At 32.0% G+C, this 10,381-nt stretch overlaps 3 protein-coding genes across 3 annotated transcripts; all 3 read left to right on the plus strand.

Annotated features, from left to right (window-relative positions):
- The first annotated feature begins 289 nt into the window (after positions 1-289).
- Positions 290-1,423, plus strand: LOC130957821 (uncharacterized). Its single transcript, XM_057884666.1, has one exon. It carries the CDS (start codon positions 290-292, stop codon positions 1,421-1,423), a length of 1,134 nt encoding a protein of 377 aa, XP_057740649.1.
- Positions 1,424-2,731: 1,308 nt separating this feature from the next.
- LOC130954771 (probable xyloglucan galactosyltransferase GT17) lies at positions 2,732-4,553 on the plus strand. The gene has a single exon (XM_057881533.1). It carries the CDS (start codon positions 2,855-2,857, stop codon positions 4,337-4,339), a length of 1,485 nt encoding a protein of 494 aa, XP_057737516.1. The 5' UTR covers positions 2,732-2,854; the 3' UTR covers positions 4,340-4,553.
- Positions 4,554-7,646: 3,093 nt separating this feature from the next.
- On the plus strand, positions 7,647-10,381 carry LOC130958193 (BTB/POZ domain-containing protein At1g50280-like). The gene is made up of 3 exons (XM_057885158.1): positions 7,647-7,766; positions 7,878-9,005; positions 9,917-10,381. Exons 1-3 carry the CDS (start codon positions 7,704-7,706, stop codon positions 10,340-10,342), a joined length of 1,617 nt encoding a protein of 538 aa, XP_057741141.1. The 5' UTR covers positions 7,647-7,703; the 3' UTR covers positions 10,343-10,381.

Raw genomic sequence — 10,381 nt, forward strand, 5'->3', positions numbered from 1 at the left:
AGTTAGTCGTGGCGCTGGTGGTTTTTTATTTGTTTGTGGATATGGTGGAACTGGTAAGATTTTTCTGTGGAATGCACTGTCTGCTTCAATAAAGTCGAAGGGTGATATTGTTCTCAACGTGGCATCCAGTGGCATTGCATCGTTGTTGTTGCCTAATGGGTAAACTGCTCATTCACGCTTTAAGGTTCCACTCAGTGTTAACCAGGACTCTATTTGTAATATAAGGCAAGGCACACCCCTCACGTGTCTTATTTCAGCTGCAAAATTAATTATATGGGATGAGGCACCTATGTTAAATAAATTTTGCTTCGAAGAGCTCGACAAGTACCTTAAGGATGTTTTTCGTTTTGATAATGGATATAATCCTGATGCTCCATTCGGTGGAAAAATTATTGTTCTGGGAGGTAATTTTCGACAGATATTGCATGTGATTCCCCGTAGTTCCCGAAAAGAGATTGTTCATTCGTGTATTAATGCTTCGAAGCTGTGGCAATCTTGCCAAGTGTTGCAGTTAACTGAAAACATGAGGCTGGGCCGTGGTTCGCGAGATATCCACGGTTTACAATTAAAGGAATTTGTTGAATGGCTGCTTCAAATTGGCGACAAGTTACTCGGAGACAACACCGATGGCGAATCAGTAATTAGAATACCTGACAATTTGCTGCTGGATATTGAGTCTCCATGTTTGCATGATTTGGTGTTGTTTGTTTATCCTGACATTTTACTCCATTCTTCTAGCGTGGATTATTTTAAGGATATGAGTATATTATCACCAACACTTGATGTTGTAACTGAAGTAAACAATCATGTGATGTCTTTGATCCCTGGCAACGAGAGAGTTTATTTGAGCTCGGATACACTAATTAATGAAGATGGTCACCTGAAATTTGAATTATATACAATGAGCACGAAGTCATTGAATGCGTTGAATTGTTCAGGAATTCTCCAACACCGGTTAGTTCTTAAAATCGGTGTTCCTGTCATGCTTCTTCGCAATATTGACCAATCCAATGGACTATGCAACGGTACGCGGATGCAGGTTAGACATCTTGGCGACCACGTCATTGAGTGCATCATATTAGTAGGTCATAATACTGGTGAGGTTGTCTTTATTCCCACGATGAACATGTCCCCTAATAATGAGACATTACTGATCAGGTTTACTCGACGACAGTTTCCGGTTGCGCTTTGCTTTGCGATGACCATAAACAAGTCCCAAGGTCAGACGCTGTCAACCGTTGGCGTGTATCTTCCAAGGCCTGTTTTTACTCATGGTCAGCTTTACGTTGCACTCTCTCGGGTCAGCATGCATTCTGGACTGAAGATATTATCTGTTGGTTCTAACGGCAAAGTTTCTGATCATACTATTAATGTTGTCTACAGAAATTTTTTTTTTGCTTTACTACCTAACATTCTGCCTTGAACGGTATGTTTGTCATGTAGTTCGTTTGTCATCTTCTCGATAAGTATTTCTTGTGTTCATGTGCTTGGCACGGGTCTTAAAACTAGTATTCCTATAATTTGAAGTATCTTATAATAATATTTTTTTTAACCAAATTTAGTTGTTCTAACGGTTAGTTCACTAGTTTATTTAAACAAATGTTTAGTTATCAATACTGCAGCAAATTGATTTTTAGTCTATTAAATTAGAAAATATCGTAAAAAATTAAATAATATATATAATAATATTTTTTTGCAACAAAAATAAGATAATTTCGATGATATAATCTATCATGTCAATATATACAAGCCTCCGATTTTCTTTGAAGACTTACAAAGATATTTAATTTTTAGGATTATATATAATTATATATATTTGTAAGATGTGAAATTATTTTTTTATCAATTATATGATTATATCTACCACTATTTAATTATTTACATAATTAATTTTTAAAATACCTATGTGAAAATAATTTTCGTTTTTGTTAATTAGTAACCAATATACAATAACACCAAAAATATTTTAGAAGTAGTGTATGAAAGTTAATTTCGGTAGATAATACATTTTAATACAACATAAATCATGTGCATTTGCCATTTGTATTCAAAATCATTTATGAATTTAGTTCATATTTATGGTCAATATAAAAACGTTTTACATGTTATAGATTATGTTTTCAAAAAAAATATTTTTTTAAATAATGAAATTTTTAAGTATCAACATTAGTTTGACTAATTTAATTTATACTAATAAAAATATAAAATCCTTAATGAATATAGTTAAAATAATCAACATTAACAAAACCACAAAAAGATAAAGATTATTGAATATTACAATATATATATATATATACAAAAATATTATTTGTATATTAAAAGATAAAAATAATTATTAAAATTAATCACTAATATATTTGTGTATGAATATATGTAGGATTTGGATCCTCTAAAGTTTGAATTTTACTTTAGAGAATAAAGTGTGATCTTATACCCTTGAATAGTTTATCTTTCATATTTATTCTTGGTCTCACCTATGAAATCAATTGTGAGAGATCATACTTTACTCTTTAAAGTAAAATTTAAACTTTAGAGAATCATAATTTAATATATATATATATATATATATATATATATATATATATATATATATTAAGAACTAATTATAGCCATTAAGCCATGTTTAAATTCTTGTTGACTGCACACATTAATGGGAGGAGATTAGATAATAAAAAAATCTTTCATCACAAATTCACAATAATATAGAAGACAGAGAGTTACTACTGTTTCTTCATACTTATTTCCTAGTCTTCACCCAATTGGAGCCACAATTTTCTCTCTCTCTCTCTGTTTCTCTGACTAAAGTTTCCATCACTTTCAACCCTGAATTTGTGCCTCTTCTTCCTCTTCCTCCATGTTCTTCAGAAAACCATCACCGACTTCTTCTCTAAATTACTATCTTCCATCATCATCAGACCTCTTCCCAAAAACCAAAGACAAAGATCCAAACATCGCCTTAACCAAGCTCAACAAAATCAAGTACTTACTCCTCTCATGTCTCTTCATTGCCACGTGGCTCATTCTTCTTCGCTTATGGCTCTCACTAACCACAACCACCACCCTCACCACCACCACCACAACCACCCTCAACAACCACAACAAAACATGCGTCGGTTCATACCCGTTCTACATCTACAACCTCCCTCCACAATTCAACCTCGGACTCCTCGAGCACTGTAACAACCTCAACATCTACACCAACATGTGCCCTCACGTGGCAAATAACGGCCTCGGCCAACCTATTGTAACAACCGTAACTGCATTATCATCACCATCATCATCGTGGTTTGCTACGCACCAATTCATAGCGGAGATGATAATCCACGCGCGGCTGGAGAACCACCCGTGCCGCACGTGGGATCCAAGCGAGGCGCGTCTCTTCTACGTCCCCTTCTATGGTGGTCTCTACGCCTCCAGCGTCTTCCGTGAGGCTAATCTCACGCAGCGTGATTCCCTGGCCGTTGATCTTGTTGACTATCTCCAGAGTCAACCCTGGTTTAATATAAACGAAGGTAAGGATCATTTTCTTGCCCTGGGGCGAACCGCATGGGATTTCATGAGAACACCCAGTGGGCCTGACTTTGGAGCCAACATTCTTCTAAACATGCCACCTGTCAAAAACATGTCGGTGCTAACAGTGGAGCGACAACCCTGGCAAGGAAAAAATCAATTTGGTATTCCTTACCCTTCTTATTTTCATCCCAGGAGCCTAGCAGAATTGATGACGTGGCAAAAACAAATTTGTGACTCCACCAGACCTTATTTATTTTCGTTTGTCGGCGGGACACGTCACGGTTTAGAAAAAGCTAAAATACGCGACGAGATATTGAAGCAGTGTAAGAATTCTATGAAGTGTGAGCTGGTACAGTGTGGAAATGGTGCCAGCAAGTGCCATGATCCAATGGCTGTGCTCGAAGTTATGAGTAAGTCTAGGTTTTGCCTTCAGGCTCCGGGTGACTCGTTCACTCGGAGGTCAACGTTTGACTCAATTTTGGCCGGTTGTATACCTGTGTTTTTCTCGTCTCATACAGCGTATACGCAGTACGCATGGTACTTGCCGGACGAGAAAAATACGTATTCGGTATTTATTGACGAAAATGATTGTGGTGAGGGGAAGAAGAGTATTGAGGAGGTTTTGATGAGAATTTCAAAAGAAGATGAAGAAAAGATGCGTGTGGCTGTGATAAATTTGATCCATAAGGTCACGTATATGCATCCTAATGCAAGTGTTGTTGAAGATGTTAGTTTTGGTGATGTTGTTGATATTGCGTTGGAGAGACTGTCTAGGATTGTTGAGGAAAAAATAAGTGGTAAGGATTTTGGAAGTGAGGAAGTTTAATTTGATTAGCGTTATTATTTTTATTTATTGTTTTTTTCAATTGGATTTGTCGTAGATGTTATGTGTAGGTAAGAAACTAAATGTGAGGGGCAATGTTTGTCTATTTTTGGAATTTGATATGATCTGATGCTCCGAATTGTTTCATTGATATTTGGAAAAATAATGGGAAGTATCAATCAAAAGATCACTACCTTTTAAGATTCATTGCTACTTTTAGTTTTGTATCTAGCTATTTTTTTTGTTTCTTGTCTAAATTCTATTTAAATGTCTATTATTGGCTAATAAATATTATATGCACAAAACGAATGAGTTGACTATTTGACCAACCTAAGTAGTTGTATCTAGCTACTATTTGTTAGTAACTTTTGGATAGGTTATATATGAACTAGTGTTCTTCTAAAAAAAAAAAAAATCATTCATTTTAAAACAAATTAAAATCTAGCGGTATGTGTGTTGGAGTTATTAGCTCAACCTCATAAGTCATAAGGTATGTGTTGAAGTTATTACTAGCAAAAGCTGCGAATGAAGGACATAGGAGTAAATTTAGCTTCTTCTTTAATATGGGATGTGACGGTGTGTGCACTTCATACTTCATAGGCTATATTTATCACATGCTGCTTATCTGGTTTGTAAGGTGTTATGTGATTTTTTGTTTTATTTATTTATTTATTTATTCAATCGATTGTTAAGAAATAAACTTTACTATATGGGATTTCAATTCTCTCCATAGAATTGACCTATTACAAACACTTCATCTGGTATTGTTATTATAATTTATAATTACTAGTATGTTAATTAATATTCCATAATTCACTTTTTTATTGAATGTGTGTGAAAATATTAATGGTGAAATCAGTTTAAAATAATAAATACATTATACTCTTATTAAAAAATCTTCGATTTAAATTTTAGAAATTTATGGATACATATGATGAACAATATTTAAAAAATAAATAAAAATCGTGTATCAAACCTTTTTCATATATTGCCCATTATAAAGTAAAAAAATGGGTGGATGGGGTTTTTGGTCCTAGATTTGGGTCAAAAGCTGGACCTGAAAAAAAAAACAATGAACGGATAGACCCGACCTGGGATACGAGAGGGTGGGTGGGTTTAAACAACAATGGGAACTGGGAAGAGAACCATACCCTTTTTTGGGCCTAAATACCCAAAATGGAAGGTGACACCATTTTTTCCTAGCCCACGACTAAGTAGCACTAGGCCCATAAGTCCAAACAAAAAAATGTGATTTAAATATCATAATTTATATTAAGTGAAAACTGGTGCAGTCGACTTCACGTAAAGTTGAAGTCGACTGCATCTAAGTTTTCACATTCATAATAATTTTGAACAAAATTGTATAAGAAAAAACTGATCTGTAAATATCTTTTATTTAATATTTGTAATTTGTTGAATATATGAATAATTGAAAACAAACAAAATTCGTGAATAATAAGTAAAAAAGATTCGGAAGCACGCATATCATCAGCAGCACATGCATAAGCAATGACTCAGATGCTGGCAAACGCTGGTTGTATGGGCTTCTTAATAAGAATCTAACTCAGATTATTATTGAGAGATTCCCGAGCAACATCCCCAGCAGTTCACTTCACGAGAATCTAGCCACTCAAAAGTTTCTATATTGTTAGTGTAGGACTACCAATATATACTCTACTCGCGGCTACCTAATTCGAACTCAATTAACTCGGACTAAGAATATTTTTTATAAAGATAATTTTTTTAATAAAAATATTAAACAGATAAAAAATAATTAAAATTTATTTTATTTAATATATATTAATTTTAATAATAATTAATAAATATTAAATAAAATAAATTTTAACTGTTTTTAGCTATTTTTTTTTTACCAAACATTTTCATTCTTCGACTTAATCATTTTTTTACTCATTAGTCTTTATATTCAATTTAAAGATAGTCTAATTGGTAATTTAGCCCCATTTTTTACCAACCTTGTCAACCATTGATTTTATCTTGATTCTTTTAAAAAAAAAATTCCCTTATAGTTCTCATTGGTCCCATTCATTAGGTCCATGTTCACATGTTTAGAAAGTACATCCCTCAAGTAAATCCAAAGCCAAGTCATGCAATGCAACTAAATTTAACTGGCAGAACTCAGAACTGAAAAAAGGTGTTTATATTATTAACCAATATGCTTTGGTTCTGGCTCTTCTTGAATTGTTGACCCTGTCAGACAAATTCAAACATAAGCCTATCCCATTTCAATAGCAAATAAAAATAAAAACAAAAAAAGAATCATTGTGGCTTTGTTTAGTAGCAGTCTTACTCAAAATTTTGAAGTAGAACAACTGGTCCAGCAATGGAGACAAGAGCAACAAATTAGCAAAATACATAAAATATATACTGTGACACACCTTTGCTAATACAACCAAATTTGTCATACATGCATGGGGACCTTGTCTTATAATAGCCAAAACTATATAACATCAATCATAAATAATTAATAATAAGGCTGTAGAATCACGATACAAAAAGCATATTTAACATAAAAACAGAATATAATATATGTAGTTAATTATGAAAAAGAGCTAGGAAACAAATGGGATAGATCTCAATAATGAAGCATCTCCTTGGCTTGGATAGGGTTGAACATTTTCATGTACCTTGGCCATTCCGTTATATATACATATATATACTGACAAATCTGTTAAAGACTAGTGAATGTAAATTTGATTTTTTTTTTTTTACATCATAAATTTGAAATACATTGTAAGTCTAAAATTACACTTGAATTTAAAACTGCATTTGTTTACAGATATAGAACACTGAAACAGCTAAATAAGGACCAGAAATATAAAATTATGTTTGGCAGATAAACCATGAATAGAGATATTATGTATAAAAATACTGAATTAGTATATTTTATAAAAAGACACAAAGATACTAACAAAAAATACAACTTATTTTTTATTTTTTTATTATTTATCAAATTTTTATCATTATATTTTTTTTATAAAAAAAATAAGAATAAATTAAATTTTCATAATCTATTTTTCACTAAACAAAATATAAGAATATTAATTTTTGGTCATGTTTTCTGAACCAAAGCCTAATTGAATTAGGGTTAGCATGAGTGATAAACTATAAACTCAAATTATATCTCACACAAAGTGAGTTCGAGTTATACATAAATATTATTTTAAATATTTATTAAACTTAAGGACATACCCTAATCTTAGTGGAATAACTGATACCGAGACCAACGAACTAAAGTTTTATTTTATATATTCAAATTCATATGATGCATTTATATAATTATCCACAAGAATTAGAATTATTTCATATTTCTCTCTCATTTATTCAATGCACAATTAAGTGGCTAACTATGCAGAAGCCTTGTGACTTGAAAATCAACATTAATGATGAAGAAATCTTCCTTTTGAACAAGGTACTCAACATATTCATTATTATTTAGATTTTATCTTCTAATAATTGTTCTTAGATCCAAAGAAAAATCAAAAGGTGAAGACTGAAGAATGTAGTTCATCTTATTTTGCAGGAGGTTATGTCAAAATACAGTGGAAAAATAGAGAGTCAAATCCAGAACAAGAACAAGAATAAGATGATGATTGAAATGAATGATTTCCCATGTGGTCCAAATGGATTTGAGCTTGTTTCAATGTTCTGCTACAACAATGGCAAGATTCCAATCACAGTTTCCAATGTCCTTATCCTCCATTGCAGTGCACTCTACCTTGACATGACTGAAGAATTCTTCACCAACAATCTCATCCAACAAACAGAAAATTTTCTTGACAGAATCTATCATTGGACATGGAATGACACACTTTTGAGTCTCAAGAGTTGTGTTTCATTCCATTCCTATGCAGAAAACTGTGGAATCTTGGACAAGATCATGTTTGCATTGTTGGCAAAGATTGCTCTGAACTCTGATCCAAGCCTACTTTTATTATCTCCTTCTTCGTCGCCGTCGTCGCCAGAAAACAATAACAAGAGGCTTTCTTTTCAAACAACACCAAAGACTATAAGACAAAGCTTTCCAAGCAAAGCTTGGTGGTTTCAAGACATGGATTCTCTTCCTCCAATGATTATTGACAAGTTTCTCAGGTGCATTGGCGGTTACAAGAAGCATAACAACAACTTAGTCCTCACAAGGTTCCTAATTGATTATCTGAAGAAATCAGTTCCTCCAAGTAGAAGCAAGAATGGTGAGTATTCGAGTATTGCCGAGACAGCTGCTTATGGAGTCATATTTGTTGGGAAGAACACATTTTCTTGCAGAACACTTTTCTGGGTGCTAAGGATTGTGTCTTGTTTTGGGCTTAGTGAAGGTTGTAGAATGGAGATGGAGAAATTGATTGGTGGGAATCTTGAGGAAGCAAGATTGGATGATTTGTTGGTGTGTGGGAACCATATGGGGCTGTATTATGATGTTAATTTTGTTATAAGGTTGGTTAAATTATTTGTTGAGAGCAACAATAATAATAATAGTGAAAGTTTAGAGAAAATGAGGAAAGTTGGAAGGTTAATTGATAAGTATTTGAGAGAGGTATCAGCTGATCAGAATCTGAAGATCTCAAAGTTTCTTGGAGTTGCAGAGTGTTTGCCTGATTCTGCTAGAGATTGCTTTGATGGCCTCTACAGAGCCATTGACATCTATCTTCAGGTTAGTTCATCAAAATCGTTAGAAAATTTGACATATTTTACTATTTACAGGAGAATATATTCATATGCAGATGGTAATTAAGAATTGACTGCACTTGAGTTTTCACTTAATTAAGATGATAATATTTATTATGTTAAATAATTTAATTAAATATATCTATTTAATTGATTTTAATTATTATTTTTACATAATAATTTTTTTTATTTAAATAATTATTCTACTAAACTGCTTAATATAATATGTGTATTATCTAATTATTATTTTAAAGACAATTTTATACATCTTTATGTGGATAACCACAGTCTATTTTTACCTTTTTTTATTTCTTAAACAATCACCAAATATTTTTTTTCTTAATGTCTTATCATCACTAGAAATTCTTACGAAAGTAAAATTTGTTTGTCCAAATTTCAGTTCAAAATACTGAAATTTAACAATTTGGCTCAATAATATTATTATTATTATTATTATTATTATTATTATTATTATTATTATTATTATTATTATTTTGTATATCTATGTCATTGTCATATAATCTGTCATATATATGGAAATACAATCAATCATGAAATAAAACAAAAAAAGAGGATAAGAAGGTGCCCGCCAAGAAGGGAAACGAATTTTGCCAAATGTCTGTATTACTCTAAATAATGTTGTACATACAAAAATTTAAATAATCTAAAGATCAAAAAAAAAAAATTGCATACTCTTATAGTCTTATAAATGTATACATAATTAAAAAGTTTTGTTCAGTTCACTAATCTTATTTTTGTATAATCTCTCCACAACAATTACTTCTTTTAAAAATTTTAATTTTGTAAATGCATTGCTTTGGTGTTAGTGTTAATAATCTAATTGTTATATTTAATTTCTAATTCAATTTTTTCTTGATGGAACTATTCAATCTGCAGTCTCACCCAATGATTACATTTGAAGAAAGATCAAGATTCTGCAGATGTCTTAATTATAATAAACTAAGTTTTGAAATTTGTAAAGATCTTGCAAAAAACCCAAAAATACCCCCAAGAATTGCAATGCAAGCACTTATTTCCCAAAAAGCAAAAATTCCACAACGTGTTTTTGCAGTTAATGAAAAGGGTATAATGGACCATTCACAAATAATCTTGTACAATGAGTCCAACACAAACAACTTGTTCTTGGAAGAGAAAGAAGACATGAGACTAAACTTAGAAAGCATGCAATTAAGAGTGAGGGAGTTGGAGAAATTATGCAACCAAATGAAGAATCAAATGTCAAGGTTTGGTGTCAATAATAGTAATAATAATAATGGGTTGCTTAGTCCTTCTTGTGCTGGAAATGGGCATAGATTCTGTTGAATAGATATTAATGTAAATTCTTGCTTGGTTGTTTATCTA

The sequence above is a fragment of the Arachis stenosperma genome, chromosome 10, assembly GCF_014773155.1.
Source record: "Arachis stenosperma cultivar V10309 chromosome 10, arast.V10309.gnm1.PFL2, whole genome shotgun sequence".
Lineage (NCBI taxonomy): Eukaryota > Viridiplantae > Streptophyta > Magnoliopsida > Fabales > Fabaceae > Arachis > Arachis stenosperma.

Excerpts from the sequence above, each read along its gene's own strand:
- LOC130958193 (XM_057885158.1), top strand. The coding sequence starts at position 7,704 with ATGCAGAAGCCTTGTGACTTGAAAATCAACATTAATGATGAAGAAATC. Across the intron at positions 7,767-7,877 it reads AAATCTTCCTTTTGAACAAG|GAGGTTATGTCAAAATACAG; the intron begins GTACTCAACATA and ends CTTATTTTGCAG. Across the intron at positions 9,006-9,916 it reads CCATTGACATCTATCTTCAG|TCTCACCCAATGATTACATT; the intron begins GTTAGTTCATCA and ends TTCAATCTGCAG.
- LOC130957821 (XM_057884666.1), top strand. The coding sequence starts at position 290 with ATGTTAAATAAATTTTGCTTCGAAGAGCTCGACAAGTACCTTAAGGAT.
- LOC130954771 (XM_057881533.1), top strand. The coding sequence starts at position 2,855 with ATGTTCTTCAGAAAACCATCACCGACTTCTTCTCTAAATTACTATCTT.